The sequence below is a fragment of the Nansenia antarctica genome (assembly GCF_963989245.1).
Source record: "Nansenia antarctica genome assembly, chromosome: 18".
NCBI lineage: Eukaryota > Metazoa > Chordata > Actinopteri > Argentiniformes > Microstomatidae > Nansenia > Nansenia antarctica.
The window spans coordinates 476,124-498,142 of NC_137691.1; the positions used below are offsets into that span (position 1 = coordinate 476,124).

Consider the following 22,019-nt stretch of genomic DNA (forward strand, 5'->3'; position numbering starts at 1 on the left):
GTCAGCCCCTTGTCTTGTGTCTGTGTCTTGGTCTGCAGCTGTGTCCAGGTTCTTAAGCAGCACTCTGGTCCCTCCGGGTTAGCTGGGACACGCTGAGCCGTGAGCGGAGGCCGGAGCAGTGCAGGTTCCTTATAATCTGGGACAGCGTTGGACTCCACCGGGGCGCTGGTCCGCAACTGGTTCACAGGTCAGCCCACTTCTCATCGCACTCAACCCCCCCCCCCCTCATACTCTCCGTTCCTGAATCCTGTTGAAGAGTTGTTCTCTGCGTGGCGTGGGGAGGTGAGTGACCCACCAACGCAGAGGCCTTCTACGGGCGATGGAGGAGAGGGTCAGGGTCAGGCTTGTTGGAGACAGCGGTCAGAGGGGGTCAGAGATCAGAGGTCATGCCAGGCCTGGATGCGGCACTCCAGGCGATGTTTTCCTGGCTGCCTCGCTGTCGACAACTTATATGAGTAAAGCACACGCAGCACCAACTATGCACTGATAGTAGGACATGAGAAACACTTTTTCTGTGTGCGAGGCATAGTTAGATTATTATATAATGTATATTATAATTATGTAGAAATAGTTTTCCCTTTTCTCCTTTTTTCTTTAAATAGTTTTTTCTGCTGTTGTCTCGAAATTGGTTGCAATGTTACGGTACATACGGTATAAAGACTGCTGACACATTGTAATACAATACTGTGAATATATCATGCATATTGCATTGACACAATCATGGTATCTGGATAGGATACGATGCACATTTGTCTATCTAACGAGCTCCAATTAGGCCGAACCCACAGCCCAGCTTCCAGAGTCAGACTTTATGTAAATGTGCCGTTGACACTGCAACTTTGTTAAGAGTTCTGAGCAGACACGAATGTTCCCTATGTTGGCAAAACTCACAGTAATTGCACTTATAAGTCAAATGAAAAACACTACAGTGAGAAAATGCTTAGACATACAGAAAGTACCTTTATAACACATATCAGTGAAAAATCGTCATATTTATTTTCTTTTATTCTTTATTCTTTTTTTTTTTTTTACTTTTCGTTAGATATGATATATCTTTATATAACAGATATTTTCATTAGTGTGTGACAGGCACTGCCTCCCACGTCCCTGATGTGAACAACAGAGAAACACACTAAGACAGCAGACATTTAGACATTTACACATTCAGACATTCAGATATTTACACATTTAGTCTAAAAACATGACGATTCCAAGGGTTTGTGTTCCATTCTCAGTGAGTAATCAGAAAAGCATTTGAATGCAACTGTCTAATGAATCTTTTCATCCCAGGTTATGCTCTGGCTGCTGGTAATTAACCATCGTTATGCAAAGCCTTTGAAGGAGTCGTCTCCAGGCAACCGCCACCTACAGCACAATAACACCTCCACATGCTCCGTATCACCTTGAGGGAGTCGAGTGTTGCTTTGTACATTCACACGGATCACACGCTGCACTGTACATACCTGCTGTACATACGTACCATCCACCTGCTGTATCGACCACAGATACTTCAACCCACTGGCTGGTAGCCAATAATGGTATTCATTCAGTTCAAATACAACTCAGTTTGCCCATCAACCTTGTAAGGCTGGGGAGTAGGGACAATGTTTGTATGTACAGTATATTATATTATTCTTGTAAGGCTGGGGAGGAGGGACAATGTTTGTAGGTAAATTATATTATTCTTGTAAGGCTGGGGAGTAGGGACAATGTTTGTAGGTAAATTATATTATTCTTGTAAGGCTGGGGAGTAGGGACAATGTTTGTAGGTGTATTATATTATTCTTGTAAGGCTGGGGAGTAGTGACAATGTTTGTATGTACAGTATATTATATTATTCTTGTAAGGATGGGGAGTAGGGACAATGTTTGTAGGTAAATTATATTATTCTTGTAAGGATGGGGAGAAGGGACAATGTTTGTAGGTAAATTATATTATTCTTGTAAGGCTGGGGAGTAGGGACAATGTTTGTAGGTGTATTATATTATTCTTGTAAGGCTGGGGAGTAGGGACAATGTTTGTAGGTATATTATATTATTCTTGTAAGGATGGGGAGTAGGGACAATGTTTGTAGGTATATTATATTATTCTTGTAAGGCTGGGGAGGAGGGACAATGTTTGTAGGTAAATTATATTATTCTTGTAAGGCTGGGGAGTAGGGACAATGTTTGTAGGTAAATTATATTATTCTTGTAAGGCTGGGGAGTAGGGACACTGTTTGTAGGTAAATTATATTATTCTTGTAAGGCTGGGGAGTAGGGACAATGTTTGTAGGTATATTATATTATTCTTGTAAGGATGGGGAGTAGGGACAATGTTTGTAGGTATATTATATTATTCTTGTAAGGCTGGGGAGGAGGGACAATGTTTGTAGGTATATTATATTATTCTTGTAAGGCTGGGGAGTAGGGACAATGTTTGTAGGTATATTATATTATTCTTGTAAGGATGGGGAGTAGGGACAATGTTTGTAGGTATATTATATTATTCTTGTAAGGATGGGGAGTAGGGACAATGTTTGTAGGTATATTATATTATTCTTGTAAGGATGGGGAGTAGGGACAATGTTTGTATGTATATTATATTATTCTTGTAAGGATGGGGAGTAGGGACAATGTTTGTAGGTATATTATATTATTCTTGTAAGGATGGGGAGTAGGGACAATGTTTGTATGTATTTTATATTATTCTTGTAAGGATGGGGAGTAGGGACAATGTTTGTAGGTATATTATATTATTCTTGTAAGGATGGGGAGTAGGGACAATGTTTGTAGGTATATTATATTATTCTTGTAAGGATGGGGAGTAGGGACAATGTTTGTATGTATATTATATTATTCTTGTAAGGATGGGGAGTAGGGACAATGTTTGTAGGTATATTATATTATTCTTGTAAGGATGGGGAGTAGGGACAATGTTTGTAGGTATATTATAATATTCTTGTAAGGATGGGGAGTAGGGACAATGTTTGTAGGTATATTATATTATTCTTGTAAGGATGGGGAGTAGGGACAATGTTTGTAGGTATATTATATTATTCTTGTAAGGATGGGGAGTAGGGACAATGTTTGTAGGTATATTATATTATTCTTGTAAGGATGGGGAGTAGGGACAATGTTTGTAGGTATATTATATTATTCTTGTAAGGATGGGGAGTAGGGACACTGTTTCAGCTCATCATGTGTGTGTACTGTACATGACAGCATCTGTCATACTGCTTTTCACAGTAAGTAAACACTTTGTGATTTTGTAATTTTAGGTGGACTAACCCTTTACTGTCATTTTCCACACACAAATGATACTTAGAAATTAGATTTCAACGTGAAATTTTATTCAGTTTGATTTACATCTCACAGAGATATAGTTTGTATGCTAATACAACAGTATTCAATCACTTATGCAACATTCACATTTATCACAAATCAATTCAGGAAAAACAAACAATAAGAAAAGAAGAAAATTGCCATCAATACAAGCACACAACTTGGAATCTCTTGACTACAAAACATTGGAAAATGTAGAAATAGTTACACTTCATTTGACACCATTTTAATTTATCATCTCAATGTAGCAGAGCCTCATTATCCAGACTTCCTGTCTCCCCATGATGTTTCAGCCATGCCCAGCGCCTAGTTATAATATCAGTAGATAATACAGATATAATACTAGTTATAGTTATAATACTAGTTATAACTAGTTATAATAGTATCAGTAGGTCATATAGATATAACTAGTTATAATAGTATTAGTAGGTCATAGTTATAATACTAGTTATAACTAGTTGTGTAGTACTGTATATATACGTATTTTCAAAAGGTACTCCATAATGTCATGTTGAACATAAATAAAGGTATTAATGATAGCATGCAAAACACCTCAGAAACATCCATAGATACCACAGAGATGGAAGTCTGCTTCACAGAATCTTAGTGAAAATCATTGGTCAGACAAAACACATAAGTGCATATGATGTCAGAGTTGGATGGAGGTCCTGTGTGTACAGAGATGCAGAGCATTAGGGGCTGTTGCAGTGTCACCTAGCAGACCTGCGCTTTGGCCAGATTCAGAACGCATTCCCCTCCCTCCCTCCCTCCACCCCTCCCTCCCTCCACCCCTCCCTCCCTCCACCCCTCCCTCCATCCACCCCTCCACCCCTCCCTCTCTCCACCCCTCCCTCCATCCATCCCTCCCCCCTCCCTCCCTCCACCCCTCCCTCCCTCCATCCACCCCTCCACCCCTCCCTCCACCCCTCCCTCCCTCCCTCCCTCCCCCTCCCTCCACCCCTCCCCCTCCCTCCACCCCTCCACCCCTCCATCCCTCCTCCCCGACAATTTTGTCCCTCGACAAAAACCGACAATTGCCTGGTTTCCGCCGCACCTGTGAATGTGTAAACCGTGATTGCCGTGTCAAATTAATCACACGTTTAGATGATTGGCATAGAAAGTGTTTTCTATCGTTCAAACAATAATAACTGCGATCTTTTCCATGTAACTGTTTAACAAAATACATTAGATGAACACAAAACTTAAATGGCATTATTATCTGGGAAACCCTGTGAAACTAGAACATCTCTATCATTAAAAAGCACCTTGGCGGTGACGTGTGTTCGGGTATTTCTATGATTCATATGTTTTCGAGATCAATAAGTATGCTTCCTAGTCATTTCTGCTGCTTATAACTGAACAACACGTCAATCTGCTCTCCTTGTAGAGATCCTTCCCACCATGGGACAGCCTCTGATCTCTGTGACGTTTAATAAGCCTGAGCCCTGGAGGGGGTTGATGTTGTGGTGTTATATGAATATAATTGATAGGAGGAGGTCTCATTGGCTCTCTCTGTGAGCAGCTCTATATACTACGCTGCAGACAGGTGTAAAACAGAAGGTAGAGGACAGAGTTGTTCTCTTTGAGGTCCCAGGTGCTGATTTGTGGGCAGAGTAGCAGATCACGTGGTCTGTCCTTTGTGTGTGTGTGTGTGTGTGTGTGTGTGTGTGTGTGTGTCTCTCTCTCTCTCTCTCTCTCTCTCTCTCTCTCTCTCTCTCTCTCTCTCTACCTTTCTCTCTATCTATTTTTAACATTTCTCTATTATTTATTTGCTTTGTAATAATTGTAGAAGTTTACATTATTGTTATTAAAGCCTCATTCAGTTCATTCTAACTTGACTATTATTTCTCTAATCTGCACAAACTCAAGACCTCTTCGCATATACTGTATATACTATATATACTGTACAGTGAATTAAATTACTTGGAGTAAGATTATTAATATTTTGCTTTGGTATTAACAGTACAGACCTTTCCTTGCCAAACCTTCATATTCTAACAATAACCGCCTATTCATCAAGGCGTTTGGAAACGCAACCGTCCAGGTTCACCCTGGGTCTGCTTGTCTGCTAATTGTGCATAATTCAGTCCTTCTTATTAACTCAATTACTGTAAAGCCATTTTATTCACTAATATGCTTGAAAACAGACTCTGAAACGATCCATTAATTTTCCTCTGATTGGGAGGGGCGTTGGGAGTAAGGTGTCTACTATTATAGTCCTGTTATAATCCAACCAGTTAACTGTTCAGGGTATATATATATATATATATATATATATATATATATATATATATATATATATATATATATATACTTACTCAACCAAGGCCTTATTCAGGGTAACACCACCAGAATAAGGTGTTGTCATGGTTCATGACTTATTTGATTGATTTGATCTTTGAACTTATTTGATTGATTTGATCTTTGAACTTATTTGATCTGTGATCTTTGATCTTATTTGATCTGTGATCTTTGATCTCATGTTATTTGATCTTGTGGAGCTTTCTAAAGTACCGCCCAGTTGTCTGCGTGTTGGTTTGTGTGTTTGTCTGTTTGTCTGTTTGTCTAAATAAAGAAACATTTTCATAACCATAAAAAGTTATTCATGCCTTACGTGCCTACTATTGCCATATTCCGAGTATATCTAATCTGGCTAATATCTCAGTATCAGCAGGGACCAATACATGATGGTGATGCCGTTGGATGTTTTTAAACATCCTGATAATGAATCTGTACTGAGAGTGATAAACATCCCTAAATAAAATCTCTCTGCCGTCTCTCAGACCGTGTCTGATCGCTAGCGGAGGTGAGGTGGTTTCTGGAACATCACAACTGAGTTCAACATAAAAACATGAGCGTTCTCTAAACCACAGAGGCCAAGGACACATTACATTCACACAGCTGTAAGTCTGAACTGTCTACGCAAACTACGCATGTCTCCGTTGAGTTTAGACTAAACTATGCTATGCTAGCTGACACAGCAACAGCCCCACAGCGCTGCAACGGTTCAGTTATCCTGACAGAAATGTTTTTACAAACATCCAGGACATGAGACGGGGTGACGGGGAGACGGGGGTGAGGCACCGGTAGGAGAGGTTTGTCTTAGCGTTAGAAAAGATGCAGTGTGACTTAAAAGAGACGCTCTGTATGACCAAGAGGACCACGATATTTCTACAAATTGTATATTCCTTAATTTCATGTAATCATATTTCTTTCATTCGTTTATAGCCAATGCAACTCATCCCCATGACAACGATCAACTGTCAACTGAAGTAGTTAACTGAATCCATTAGCATGGGGGTTATTTCCACCATGTCCATTTCAGTTTTGGCAATGTAGTTCATTTAAAAAAGTTAAATAAAATAAAATAAATAAATTATTAATACTTTTGATAACATAATTGCGTTACAAATTCAAAATAGTTACTCTGTTGTTGCAGGTGATTATGACTGTATGTGGATTATGATGTCTGTTAAGTATTACCAGCTCACGATTTCTGTGACGTTATACTACAACATTAGAAAACCTTCCCTTTCTGCATACAATCTAGAAACCAAAATGTGATTGATTTACTTGATGACATGAATAAAACTGTAAGGCCATGTAGCTTTGTTGAATAATCTAGATTAGCTGTTGTTTTCACAATCATAAAATGGGAGAGCCACTATTAAAACACAATCAAATAAAACATAAATATTGTATTATCAACTGCCATACTCCAAGTATTACACGTGCGCCTGGCTGGGTACATAGCTCTCAGGTCAGAGCTGACCAGAGGCATTACATAGTGTTCTATAAAATGAACCGTGAAAGTGTAACAAACATAATTGCACAAATCTTGCTTGGATATGAGCTGACAGTTCCCTTTGAGTTAAGACCTGAAAAACAAGCAAACACATACATAGACACGTCAATAAACACACAAATAGACACGTCAATAAACACATACACCACAGACACGTCAATACTACATGCCTGAGCGTGCTCCCATCCATCAAATCTAATCTGCATGTTTACCAATAGTTACAATAATATAACACACCCAAAGAAAGCATTACATCAAATAAACACTGGTGAAATGTGACACTTAATGTAGAACAGGTGGTAGAGTCTGAATGGTGATTATGTGGAGCTGATTGCAGTTTATCCACAATAGGAACTTGGGACTCACAAGCGAACAACATTCTAACTCAAGAATCACAACGTTTTTTTTATGCTAAAAGCATTTCAATCAACTTTGAAAGGGTAAACAGAAGGATGGTAATTGCCCTAATTGTTTACCTGCTTGAGTGTTTAGTGTATGTTTATAATTACTTTTCTACCTGGGTATTTTCTATTTCTGCCTTAGGCAATATCTTCCTTAATGAACGAAACTTTCCTTAAATAACGTCACTTTAAAAGGTAGACTCTGGGATATGACGTATATACTGAACACTTTATTAGAAACACTACTAATACTTTGCTCTCAAAACAGCCTCAATTCTTCACTGCATTGATTCCACAAGATGTTGGAAACATTCCTTTGAGATTCTGGTCCACGATGACATGATTGCATCATGCAATTCATGCAGATTTTTCTCAGGTGCACTTTGATGCTGTGAATCTATGGAGTTAATTATGTGCCACAATCTATTTTGAGCAAAAGAAAATCAATTTTGTACTCAATAAAAGTTGTTTCTTTGCATGTCTGCTAAAGTCGATAACGCACGCAGCGCAGCTGATCGTCAACATTTGCTTGACCGGCAACATTTGATTCTTCTCTCTCTAAACATTTTACCCTGCTAGAAATGTGCCAGAATTCTGATTGGCTGGCTGGCTGGCCAGTTCTTAAATGTGTTAAAATGTCTGATTGGCTGGCCTGATTGTCAATTCACAACATCTAATATCTTCACTATATAAATATAAAAATATATATATAAAACTGTATCAACTAGGAATACATTGATTAATGATCACATTTGTTCTTAGGCCTGACTTAAGAGCACATGCATGCATGCATGCACGCACACACACACACACACACACACACACACACACACACACATCCATGCAAACACACCACTGATGAACGACACATCTTTGGTATCCTGATGTACTGTTTATGAATGTATTCCCTCTCTCTCTCTCTCCCAGCCTCCACCCAGCCTCCACCCACCCCCCCAGCCTCCCCCCAGCCTCCACCCACCCCCCCAGCCTCCCCCCAGCCTCCACCCACCCCCCCAGCCTCCACCCACCCCCCCAGCCTCCCCCCAGCCTCCACCCACCCCCCCAGCCTCCCCCCAGCCTCCACCCACCCCCCCAGCCTCCCCCCAGACTCCACCCACCCCCCCAGCCTCTTACTGGACATCTTTGGTATCCTGATGGGTCCGCTGCTGCCCCCGTCTCCTCCGTCGCTCAGCGTGAGGATCTGGATGAGGACGTCCCCCCCCCCCCCCGGGGGCCGCCAGCTCCACGCTGCTCCGGTTGGTCTCCACCACGCTGGTCCTGCCCGGCCACGTCTGACTGTACACCACCTGGGGAGGGGGGGCGGAGGGAGGGAGGGAGGGAGGGGGGGGAGGGAGGGGGGAGGAGGAGGGAGGAGGAGGAGGAGGAGGGAGGAGGAGGGAGGGATGAGGGTGGTGGAGGGGGGAGGGAGGGGGAGGATGAGGGTGGTGGAGGGAAGGAGGGGGGAGGGAAGAGGGTGGGGGGAGGGATGAGGGTGGTGGAGGGAGGGTGGAAGGGTGGAAGGGTGGAAGGGTGGAGGGAGGGAGGGAGGGTGGTGGAGGGAGGGAGGGTGGAAGGGTGGAGGGAGGGAGGGATGGTGGAGGGGGTTTTGTCATATATATTTATCCTTGAAAACAAAACACGGTGCAGCAGCTTTCCGTCACACTACTGCATGCTCCTGGAACACACTCCCTGAAGAAATCAAACAGGCCCCTAGAAATATTAAAATCCAAGCTAAAAACCTTCATGTTTTGCTGCAGTTATGATTAAACAAACACTTCTATCAATGTCTTTTATCCATTAACTATTGTTTTATTGAATGTTTTATCTATTTACTTCTTATATTTGCTTTTATTCATTGTCATTTGTATTTTCTTACTATGCTGCTCTTGCTGTATTTTAATAATGTATGTAAAGCACTTTCAATTGCCCCTGTTGTATGACAAGTGCTATACAAATAACCTTGCCTTGCCTTGTATTATCTCATCTTATTTTAATTGTCCTAAAAAAAAATATGAATAAAAGAAACCGTCCACAGTTGTATTGTGAGTCTCCTACGTGTGAGAGAGGACGTGAGTGTTGGTCCTGCGAGATGCACACGGCTCAAAACTACATTATTTTATTTCCGCAGCCCAAAAAAATCTTAAAGAATTGATTGTGTGGTGTTCCTCCCCCTGCAGACTCTTACAGAGGTCGGCATGAATAGCAAATGACGGTGCGAGGCTGTGGAGAGGCCCTGTGGAGAGGCCCTGTGGCGCTGTGTGGAGGCCGGCCTCTGAAAGGAGGCCGCTGAATGCACGGCCTCTCAGACGCCCAGCTGCTCCTCGCCTCCCTCCCTCCCACCCTCCCTCGCCTCGCCTCTCACACTTCTGACACATGGCAACATCAATCACTTAGCCCCAAAAATGCTCAGACGCAAATGAATAACACTCATAGAAACCCGGACCTTTCCTGGTCGTCTAATCCTCTGACTCACTAGCTAGCTGACTTCAGACGCTAGCGTACAGCTCCTTTCTCTCAGGTGTGTGAGCACCGCAGGTGGGGGACTACAGAGCACTCCCAAGGATCAGAAGCGACGAGCGTCGAGCCCAGCGGGTCCACAGAGAGCAGCAAGGACACATGTGTTTGGAGGGTGACTCACTGGAGGAAAAAAGCTTTTTTCTTTTTGAATGATCGTTAAGCACAAATAAGCTTGAACTTCAATAAAACCTGTATCCTGGACGACTTACATGACTACCTTTGAACATACTGTACATCGAACATGTCTCCTGATATAGATTATTTTATACTTCTGCATATTAGATAGTGTACATAAACTACCTCACTGTACATAGCTCATAACTGTACATAGCTCATAACTGTACATATCCCATAACTGTACATAGCTCATAACTGTACATAGCTCATAACTGTATATAGCCCATAACTGTACATAGCTCATAACTGTATATACACTACCTAAATGTACATAGTCCATAACTGTACATAGCTCATAACTGTACATAGCTCATAACTGTATATAGCCCATAACTGTACATAGCTCATAACTGTATATACACTACCTAAATGTACATAGTCCATAACTGTACATAGCTCATAACTGTACATAGCTCATAACTGTATATAGCTCTAAACTATACTGATGTTTACAATACTACCTCTGCACATACTGTATATTACATAGTTACCTATCACTACCATTCTTGTTCTATTCATATCACGCCCTTATATCACTATTTGCACTTCTGGTTGGATGCTAAACTGCATTTCGTTGTATAGTACTTGTACTCTGCGATGACAATAAAGTTGAATCTAATCTAATCTAAATTTGAACAACGGAGACATACAGTAACAGTGAAAAAAGTATAAACGCACTTACTGTAACGCCAGAGCAAATTCCTACATGTGTATACATAATGGCAATAAACGTTATCTGAATCTGAATCTGAACATATTGTTGGTTCAGTCGGGTTTTGATTAAATCCCTGGCAAATGTCTCTGCTCAGATGCTTTCCATCCTATCACCTGATGCTTTCCATCCTATCACCTGATGCTTTCCATCCTGTCACCTGCAACAGGTGTGTTAATGTTGCAGGTCCAGACAGGACCACAGACAGGACCAGTCACTGAGTGCTGAGGTGGGCGGTACTTATGATGTCACGCTGTGAGAGATGTTTACTGACAGCTCCACAGCTGCTGAGGCTGTTTCACATGTGAAGTTAAACTTCAGACTGGAGGGAGAGAGAGAGAGAGAGAGAGAGAGAGAGAGAGAGAGAGAGAGAGAGAGAGAGAGAGAGAGAGAGAGAGGGAGGGTGAGAGAGAGAGATAGAGAGAGGGGGAGAGGGTGAGAGAGAGAGGAATAGGGAGAGTGAGAGAGAGAGGGAGAGGGAGAGGGAGGGAGAGAGATAGAGAGAGAGAGAGAGAGAGAGAGGGAGGGTGAGAGAGATAGAGAGAGGGGGAGAGGGTGAGAGAGAGAGGAATAGGGAGAGTGAGAGAGAGAGGGAGAGGGAGAGGAGGGAGAGAGATAGAGAGAGGGAGGGTGAGAGAGAGAGATAGAGAGAGGGGGAGAGGGTGAGAGAGAGGAATAGGGAGAGTGAGAGAGAGAGGGAGAGGGAGGGAGAGAGATAGAGAGAGAGAGAGAGAGGGAGAGAGAGGGAGGGTGAGAGAGAGGCAGAGAGAGGGACAGTGAGAGAGAGAGAGAGAGAGAGAGGGAGGGTGAGAGAGATAGAGAGAGAGAGGGAGGGTGAGAGAGAGAGAGAGAGAGAGAGAGAGAGGGAGGGTGAGAGAGAGAGATAGAGGGTGAGAGAGAGAGGGAGGGTGAGAGAGAGAGAGAGAGGGAGGGTGAGAGAGAGAGAGAGAGAGGGAGGGTGAGAGAGAGAGATAGAGGGTGAGAGAGAGAGGGAGGGTGAGAGAGAGAGAGAGAGAGGGAGGGTGAGAGAGAGATAGAGAGAGGGAGGGTGAGAGAGAGAGAGAGGGAGGGTGAGAGAGAGAGATAGAGGGTGAGAGAGAGAGGGAGGGTGAGAGAGAGAGAGGGGGAGAGAAAGAGAGAGATAGAGAGGGAGGGAGAGAGAGAGGGAGATAGAGAGATAGAGAGAGGGGGAGAGAGAGATAGAGAGAGAGAGGAGAGAGAGAGAAAGAGAGAGAGAGAGAGGGAGAGATAGAGAGGGGAGGGAGGGAGAGAGAGAGAAAGAGAGAGAGGAAGAGAGAGAGAGAGAGAGAGAGAGAGAGAGAGAGAGGGGAGGGACACTCTAAGCTGAGTGGTGCAGCTGTCTGTCAGCTGACTCACACACAGAGAACATCATCTACGTCTCAGGGACGATATGCTGTTAACACTCCACCACGGTTACCTTGGCAACACTCCACCACGGTTACCTTGGCAACACTCCACCACGGTTACCTTGGCAACACTCCACCACGGTTAAACAGTGTAGCGCCCCAGCCTCAACCCCACCCTCCACCCCCAGCCTCCACCCCAGCCTCCACCCTCCACCCCCACCCTCCACCCACCCCCACCCTCCACCCCACCCTCCACCCCCAGCCTCCACCCCCACCCTCCACCCCCAGCCTCCACCCAGCCTCCACCCCACCCTCCACCCAGCCTCCACCCTCCACCCAGCCTCCACCCACCACTCACCTTGTACCCCGTCACCTCAGACTCGTTCTCCATGGCCTTGACGTGTTCCCAGTTCAGGAAGATCTTGGAGTTGGTCAGGTTCCACTCGATGTTCCCCGGCGGCTGGCTCGGAGCTGGAACACACGGAGGTCAAACGAGCCACACGTCATACGAGCCACACGTCATACGAGCCACACGTCATACGAGCCACACGTCATACGAGCCACACGTCATACGAGCCACACGTCATACGAGCCACACGTCATACGAGCCACACGTCATACGAGCCACACGTCATACGAGCCACACGTCATACGAGCCACACGTCTGAGTCATACATCTGAACTAACACGACTACCCTGGGAGTAAAGAACAGTGTTGTATCTTTGCACTCGATCACATTTCAGGACCCTCCTTTCATGACTTTTCCTAGATATGTGCGTTCTACCACCCACTATCCTTACATTTTCTAAATCACATCAGGATAAGCTAGTATGAAGCTATGTTGCCTTTTTTTCTGTGTAGGAAGCAAGCTAATTTACAAGACGCGCCAACTAGTGGTCGTTGTGTGTGAGGCGGCTCTTTTAGTAGGTAAAAAAGGCACGGCTGTTCTAGTGTTAATCTGTTGGTTAACTGAAACCCCTCTGGAGCCTCACGTGTCAATCAGCTCTCAGATGAAAGGGGGAGATAGAGAGAGAGAGAGAGAGAGACAGAGAGAGAGAGAGAGAGAGAGAGAGAGAGAGAGAGAGAGAGAGAGAGAGAGAGAGAGAGAGAAAGCAGTGGTAGTTGTGATGTTTAAGTGGCAGGATTCAGCAGTGTGACTGACACCTCCAGAGCCTACAGAAGTCATCACATCTCTCTCTCTCTTCCTATTTCAGAGTGTAATTGCTGACAAATAGATAATGTAGGCACACACAGAAACAGACTTGTAAATAGAGGAATGATGTGTAAATTGCTTCTGAAAGTTGCTCGGTCCCTAGAGAAAGAGAGAGGGAGAGAGAGAGAGGGAGGAAGGGAGACAGATAGAGAAAGAGAGAGACTCAGAAAGAGAGAGAGATAAGGAGATAGAGAGAAAGAGAGTGAGAGAGAGACAGAGAGAGAGATAGAGAGAGGGAGAGAGAGAGACAGACAGACAGACACAGACAGAGAGAGAGAGAGAGAGAGAGAGAGAGAGATAGGGAGACAGAGAGAAACAGAGAGAGAGACAGAGAGAGTGAGAGATAGAGAGAGAGGGAGAGAGAGATAGACAGAGAGAGAGACAAGCAGACAGACAGACAGAGAGAGAGAGAGCCAGAGACAGAGACAGAGACAGAGACAGACAGAGAGAGACAGGGAGACAGGCAGACAGAGAGACAGAGAGACAGACAGACAGACAGATAGGGAGAGAGACACACACACAGACAGAGAGAGACAGAGAGACAGACAGACAGACAGAGAGACAGACAGACAGAGAGATAGGGAGAGAGACACACACACACACACACAGACAGACAGACAGAGAGAGAGAGACAGAGAGACAGACAGACAGACAGAGAGACAGACAGACAGACAGACAGAGAGACAGACAGACAGAGAGATAGGGAGAGAGACACACACACACAGACAGACAGGCAGACAGACAGAGAGACAGACAGACAGACAGACAGAGAGAGAGACAGAGAGATAGGGAGAGAGAGACACACACAGACAGACAGACAGACAGAGAGCTAGACAGACAGACAGATATATCAGACTCACGTGGTTTCTTGGTGGTGACGTTGACAGGGGGGCTGGGGGGTCCCGCCCCGGCGCTGTTGAGCGGCCTGACAGACAGCAGGTAGAGGGTGCTCCCCTTCAGGCCCGAGAGCAGCGCGCCATGGGCCTCCGTCACCCTCACCCTCTCCCCCTCGCCCTCCCCCGCCCCCTCCTCCCAGCACAGCACCTGGAACACACACCTCAGGGTTACATCAGACCCCCAGCACTGTGTACAGCAACAGCAGACTTCCTGTCTCTCTCTCTCTCTGCCTTTATCTCTCCCTCTCTCTCTCTCTGTGTCTGTCTGTCTGTCTCTCTCTCTGCCTTTATCTCTCCCTCTCTCTGTCTGTCTCTCTGTGTCTGTCTGTCTCTCTCTCCCTCTCTGTGTCTCTCTCTCTCTCTCTCTCTCTGTGTCTCTCTCTCTCTCTTTCTCTCTCCCTCTCTCAGTCTCTCTCTCTCTCTGTGTCTGTCTCTCTCTCTCTCTCTGTGTCTGTCTCTCTCTCTCTCTCTCTCTCTCTCTCCCTACCCCCCCCTCTCTCTCTCACTCACTCCCTCTCTGTGTCTCTCTCTCTCCCTCTCTATCTCCCTCTCTCAGTCTCTCTCTGTGTCTGTCTCTCTCTCTCTCTCTGTGTCTGTCTCTCTCTCTCTCTCTCTCTCTCTCTCTCTCTCTCTCTCTCTCTCTCTCCCTCTCTCTCTCTCTCTCCCTCTCTCAGTCTCTCTCTCTCTCTCTCTGTCTCCCTCCCTCCCTCTCTCTCTCTCTCTCTCTCTCTCTCTCTCTCTAAGTGTAAATCGGAGGGCTTTAGGACCCTGAGGCGGTGTGTGACCTCAGGGCGTCCACGTAGAGGTCAAGCTGCCTGGGTTTCCTTGTGAGCGGTAAACCTTTACTGGGTTAAAGAAATAACAGGAAGGACCCTGAGGGGTTCTATGCTGTTGACAGGGGGTGGGGGAGGGGGGGGTGTGTGTGGAGGAAATGTGATATATGATGTTCACACGTCTTCTGAGGGGGTGATTTATAGAACGCTACACAAGGTGCATCCTGGGTATTAGGCACCTCGGGAGGACGGGGAGCAGCTGTGAACAGACCGTTCCTGTTCTCTGTCTAGATTACGCCGTGAGAAGTCTACCTGTCTATCTGATCTACCTGTCTACCTGATCTACCTGTCTACCTGTCTGCCTGTCTACCTGTCTACCTGTCTACCTGTCTACCTGACTACCTGCGTACCTGTATACCTGTCTACCTGTCTACCAGATCTACCTGTCTACCTGATCGACCTGTCTACCTGTCTACCTGCGTACCTGTATACCTGTCTACCTGTCTACCTGTCTACCTGCGTACCTGTCTACCTGTCTACCTGTCTACCTGTCTGCCTGTCTGCCTGTCTACCTGTCTACCTGTCTACCTGCCTACCTGTCTACCTGTCTACCTGACTACCTGTCTACCTGCCTACCTGCCTACCTGTCTACCTGTCTACCTGTCTACCTGCCTACCTGTCTACCTGTCTACCTGTCTACCTGCCTACCTGTCTACCTGTCTACCTGTCTACCTGTCTACCTGCCTACCTGCCTACCTGTCTACCTGTCTACCTGCCTACCTGTCTACCTGTCTACCTGTCTACCTGTCCACCTGTCTACCTGTCCACCTGTCCACCTGTCTACCTGTCTACCTGTCTACCTGTCTACCTGTCTACCTGCCTACCTGTCTACCTGTCTACCTTTATACCTGCCTACCTGTCTACCTGTCTACCTGTCTACCTGTCTACCTGTCTACCTGCGTACCTGCGTACCTGTCTACCTGTCTACCTTTATACCTGCCTACCTGCCTACCTGTCTACCTGTCTACCTGTCTACCTGTCTACCTGTCTACCTGTCTACCTGTCTACCTGCCTACCTGTCTACCTGTCTACCTGTCTACCTGCCTACCTGTCTACCTGTCTACCTGTCTACCTGTCCACCTGTCTACCTGTCCACCTGTCCACCTGTCTACCTGTCTACCTGTCTACCTGTCTACCTGTCTACCTGCCTACCTGTCTACCTGTCTACCTTTATACCTGCCTACCTGTCTACCTGTCTACCTGTCTACCTGTCTACCTGTCTACCTGCGTACCTGTCTACCTGTCTACCTTTATACCTGCCTACCTGCCTACCTGTCTACCTGTCTACCTGTCTACCTGTCTACCTGTCTACCTGTCTACCTGTCTACCTGTCTACCTGCCTACCTGTCTACCTGTCTACCTGTCTACCTGCCTACCTGTCTACCTGTCCACCTGTCTACCTGTCTACCTGTCTACCTGTCTACCTGCCTACCTGTCTACCTGTCTACCTGCCTACCTGTCTACCTGTCTACCTGTCCACCTGTCTACCTGTCTACCTGCGTACCTGATCTACCTGTCTACCTGTCTACCTGATCTACCTGATCTACCTGTCTACCTGTCTACCTGTCTATCTGTCCACCTGTCTACCTGTTTACCTGTCTACCTGTCTACCTGTCTACCTGTCTACCTGCGTACCTGATCTACCTGTCTACCTGTCTACCTGATCTACCTGATCTACCTGTCTATCTGTCCACCTGTCTACCTGTTTACCTGTCTACCTGTCTACCTGTCTACCTGTCTATCTGTCTACCTGTCTACCTGTCCACCTGTCTACCTGTCTACCTGTCTACCTGTCTACCTGCCTACCTGTCTACCTGTCTACCTGCCTACCTGTCTACCTGTCTACCTGTCTACCTGCCTACCTGTCTACCTGTCTACCTGTCTACCTGTCTACCTGTCTACCTGCCTACCTGTCTACCTGTCTACCTGTCTACCTGTCTACCTGCGTACCTGTCTACCTGTCTACCTGTCTACCTGTCTACCTGTCTACCTGTCTGCCTGTCTACCTGTCTACCTGCGTACCTGTCTACCTGTCTACCTGTCTACCTGTCTACCTGCCTACCTGCCTACCTGTCTACCTGTCTACCTGTCTACCTGTCTACCTGCGTACCTGCGTACCTGTCTACCTGTCTACCTGCCTACCTGTCTACCTGTCTACCTGTCTACCTGTATACCTGTCTACCTGTCTATCTGCGTACCTGTCTACCTGTTTACCTGCCTACCTGCCTACCTGATCTACCTGTCTACCTGTCTACCTGTCTACCAGCCTACCTGCCTACCTGTCTACCTGTCTACCTGTCTACCTGTCTACCTGTCTACCTGCCTACCTGTCTACATGTCTACCTGTCTACCTGTCTACCTGTCTACCTGTCTACCTGTCTACCAGCCTACCTGCCTACCTGTCTACCTGTCTACCTGCGTACCTGCGTACCTGATCTACCTGTCTACCTGTCTACCTGTCTACCTGTCTACCTGTCTACCTGCCTACCTGTCTACCTGTCTACCTGTCTACCTGTCTACCTGTCTGCCTGTCTACCTGTCTACCTGTCTACCTGTCTACCTGCCTACCTGTCTACCTGTCTACCTGTCTACCTGTCTACCTGTCCACCTGCCTACCTGCCTACCTGCCTACCTGCCTACCTGTCTACCTGCCTACCTGCCTACCTGTCTACCTGTCTACCTGTCTACCTGCGTACCTGTCTACCTGTCTACCTGTCTACCTGCCTACCTGTCTACCTGTATATCTGTCTACCTGTCTACCTGTCTACCTGTCCACCTGCCTACCTGCCTACCTGTCTACCTGTCTACCTGTCTACCTGTCTACCTGCGTACCTGTCTACCTGTCTACCTGTCTACCTGTCTACCTGCCTACCTGTATATCTGTCTACCTGTCTACCTGCCTACCTGTCTACCTGTCTACCTGTCTACCTGCCTACCTGTCTACCTGTCTACCTGCCTACCTGTCTACCTGTCCACCTGTCCACCTGTCTACCTGTCTACCTGTCCACCTGTCCACCTGTCTACCTGTCTACCTGTCTACCTGTCTACCTGCGTACCTGTCTACCTGTCTACCTGTCTACCTGTCTACCTGTCTACCTGCCTACCTGTCTACCTGTCTACCTGCCTACCTGTCTACCTGTCTACCTGTCTACCTGTCTACCTGTCCACCTGCCTACCTGCCTACCTGCCTACCTGATCTACCTGTCTACCTGTCTACCTGTCTACCTGTCTACCTGCCTACCTGTCTACCTGATCTACCTGTCTACCTGTCTATCTGCCTACCTGTCTACCTGTCTACCTGTCTACCTGATCTACCTGTCTACCTGCCTACCTGTCTACCTGTCTACCTGTCTACCTGTCTACCTGTCTACCTGATCTACCTGTCTACCTGTCTACCTGTCTACCTGCCTACCTGTCTACCTGTCTACCTGTCTACCTGTCTACCTGTCTACCTGTCTACCTGCCTACCTGTCTACCTGTCTACCTGTCTACCTGTCTGCCTGTCTACCTGTCTACCTGTCTACCTGTCTACCTGCCTACCTGTCTACCTGTCTACCTGTCTACCTGCCTACCTGTCTACCTGTCTACCTGCCTACCTGTCTACCTGTCCACCTGTCTACCTGTCTACCTGCGTACCTGATCTACCTGTCTACCTGTCTACCTGATCTACCTGATCTACCTGTCTACCTGTCTACCTGTCTATCTGTCCACCTGTCTACCTGTTTACCTGTCTACCTGTCTACCTGTCTATCTGTCTACCTGTCTACCTGTCTACCTGTCTACCTGTCTACCTGTCTACCTGCCTACCTGTCTACCTGTCTACCTGCCTACCTGTCTACCTGTCTACCTGCCTACCTGTCTACCTGTCTACCTGTCTACCTGTCTACCTGTCTACCTGTCTACCTGCCTACCTGTCTACCTGTCTACCTGTCTACCTGTCTACCTGTGTACCTGCGTACCTGTCTACCTGTCTACCTGTCTACCTGTCTACCTGTCTACCTGTCTGCCTGTCTACCTGTCTACCTGCGTACCTGTCTACCTGTCTACCTGTCTACCTGTCTACCTGTCTACCTGTCTACCTGTCTACCTGCGTACCTGCGTACCTGTCTACCTGTCTACCTGCCTACCTGTCTACCTGTCTACCTGTCTACCTGTATACCTGTCTACCTGTCTATCTGCGTACCTGTCTACCTGTTTACCTGCCTACCTGCCTACCTGATCTACCTGTCTACCTGTCTACCTGTCTACCAGCCTACCTGCCTACCTGTCTACCTGTCTACCTGTCTACCTGTCTACCTGTCTACCTGCCTACCTGTCTACATGTCTACCTGTCTACCTGTCTACCTGTCTACCTGTCTACCTGTCTACCAGCCTACCTGCCTACCTGTCTACCTGTCTACCTGCGTACCTGATCTACCTGTCTACCTGTCTACCTGTCTACCTGTCTACCTGTCTACCTGCCTACCTGTCTACCTGTCTACCTGTCTACCTGTCTACCTGTCTGCCTGTCTACCTGTCTACCTGTCTACCTGCCTACCTGTCTACCTGTCTACCTGTCTACCTGTCCACCTGCCTACCTGCCTACCTGCCTACCTGCCTACCTGTCTACCTGCCTACCTGCCTACCTGTCTACCTGTCTACCTGTCTACCTGCGTACCTGTCTACCTGTCTACCTGTCTACCTGCCTACCTGTCTACCTGTATATCTGTCTACCTGTCTACCTGTCTACCTGTCCACCTGCCTACCTGCCTACCTGTCTACCTGTCTACCTGTCTACCTGTCTACCTGCGTACCTGTCTACCTGTCTACCTGTCTACCTGTCTACCTGCCTACCTGTATATCTGTCTACCTGTCTACCTGCCTACCTGTCTACCTGTCTACCTGCCTACCTGTCTACCTGTCTACCTGCCTACCTGTCTACCTGTCCACCTGTCCACCTGTCTACCTGTCTACCTGTCCACCTGTCCACCTGTCTACCTGTCTACCTGTCTACCTGTCTACCTGCGTACCTGTCTACCTGTCTACCTGTCTACCTGTCTACCTGTCTACCTGCCTACCTGTCTACCTGTCTACCTGCCTACCTGTCTGCCTGTCTACCTGTCTACCTGCGTACCTGTCTACCTGTCTACCTGCCTACCTGTCTACCTGTCTACCTGTCTACCTGTCTACCTGTCTACCTGTCTGCCTGTCTACCTGTCTACCTGCGTACCTGTCTACCTGTCTACCTGTCTACCTGTCTACCTGCCTACCTGCCTACCTGTCTACCTGTCTACCTGTCTACCTGTCTACCTGCGTACCTGCGTACCTGTCTACCTGTCTACCTGCCTACCTGTCTACCTGTCTACCTGTCTACCTGTATACCTGTCTACCTGTCTATCTGCGTACCTGTCTACCTGTTTACCTGCCTACCTGCCTACCTGATCTACCTGTCTACCTGTCTACCTGTCTACCAGCCTACCTGTCTACCTGTCTACCTGTCTACCTGTCTACCTGTCTACCTGCCTACCTGTCTACATGTCTACCTGTCTACCTGTCTACCTGTCTACCTGTCTACCTGTCTACCAGCCTACCTGCCTACCTGTCTACCTGTCTACCTGCGTACCTGATCTACCTGTCTACCTGTCTACCTGTCTACCTGTCTACCTGTCTACCTGTCTACCTGCCTACCTGTCTACCTGTCTACCTGTCTACCTGTCTACCTGTCTGCCTGTCTACCTGTCTACCTGTCTACCTGTCTACCTGCCTACCTGTCTACCTGTCTACCTGTCTACCTGTCTACCTGTCCACCTGCCTACCTGCCTACCTGCCTACCTGCCTACCTGTCTACCTGCCTACCTGCCTACCTGTCTACCTGTCTACCTGTCTACCTGCGTACCTGTCTACCTGTCTACCTGTCTACCTGCCTACCTGTCTACCTGTATATCTGTCTACCTGTCTACCTGTCTACCTGTCCACCTGCCTACCTGCCTACCTGTCTACCTGTCTACCTGTCTACCTGTCTACCTGCGTACCTGTCTACCTGTCTACCTGTCTACCTGTCTACCTGCCTACCTGTATATCTGTCTACCTGTCTACCTGCCTACCTGTCTACCTGTCTACCTGTCTACCTGCCTACCTGTCTACCTGTCTACCTGCCTACCTGTCTACCTGTCCACCTGTCCACCTGTCTACCTGTCTACCTGTCTACCTGTCTACCTGTCTACCTGTCTACCTGTCTACCTGCCTACCTGTCTACCTGTCTACCTGCCTACCTGTCTACCTGTCTACCTGTCTACCTGTCTACCTGTCCACCTGCCTACCTGCCTACCTGCCTACCTGATCTACCTGTCTACCTGTCTACCTGTCTACCTGTCTACCTGCCTACCTGTCTACCTGATCTACCTGTCTACCTGTCTATCTGCCTACCTGTCTACCTGTCTACCTGTCTACCTGATCTACCTGTCTACCTGCCTACCTGTCTACCTGTCTACCTGTCTACCTGTCTACCTGTCTACCTGATCTACCTGTCTACCTGTCTACCTGTCTACCTGCCTACCTGTCTACCTGTCTACCTGTCTACCTGTCTACCTGCCTACCTGTCTACCTGTCTACCTGTCTACCTGTCTACCTGTCTGCCTGTCTACCTGTCTACCTGTCTACCTGTCTACCTGCCTACCTGTCTACCTGTCTACCTGTCTACCTGTCTACCTGTCTACCTGCGTACCTGTCTACCTGCGTACCTGTCTACCTGCCTACCTGTCTACCTGTCTACCTGTCTACCTGTCTACCTGTCTA

General features: G+C 47.0%; 1 protein-coding gene across 1 annotated transcript in view; it reads right to left on the bottom strand.

Annotated features, from left to right (window-relative positions):
* Positions 1–225: 225 nt before the first annotated feature.
* cntn6 (contactin 6) overlaps positions 226–22,019 on the bottom strand; it is a gene marked incomplete at both ends in the record, with an annotated part of 49,403 nt that continues 27,609 nt past the window's right edge. Inside the window, 5 exon segments of the mRNA XM_080548466.1 lie at positions 226–343; positions 8,648–8,752; positions 8,754–8,836; positions 12,661–12,773; positions 14,377–14,560. Of these exon segments, the coding sequence (XP_080404592.1) occupies positions 226–343; positions 8,648–8,752; positions 8,754–8,836; positions 12,661–12,773; positions 14,377–14,560 (603 nt within the window).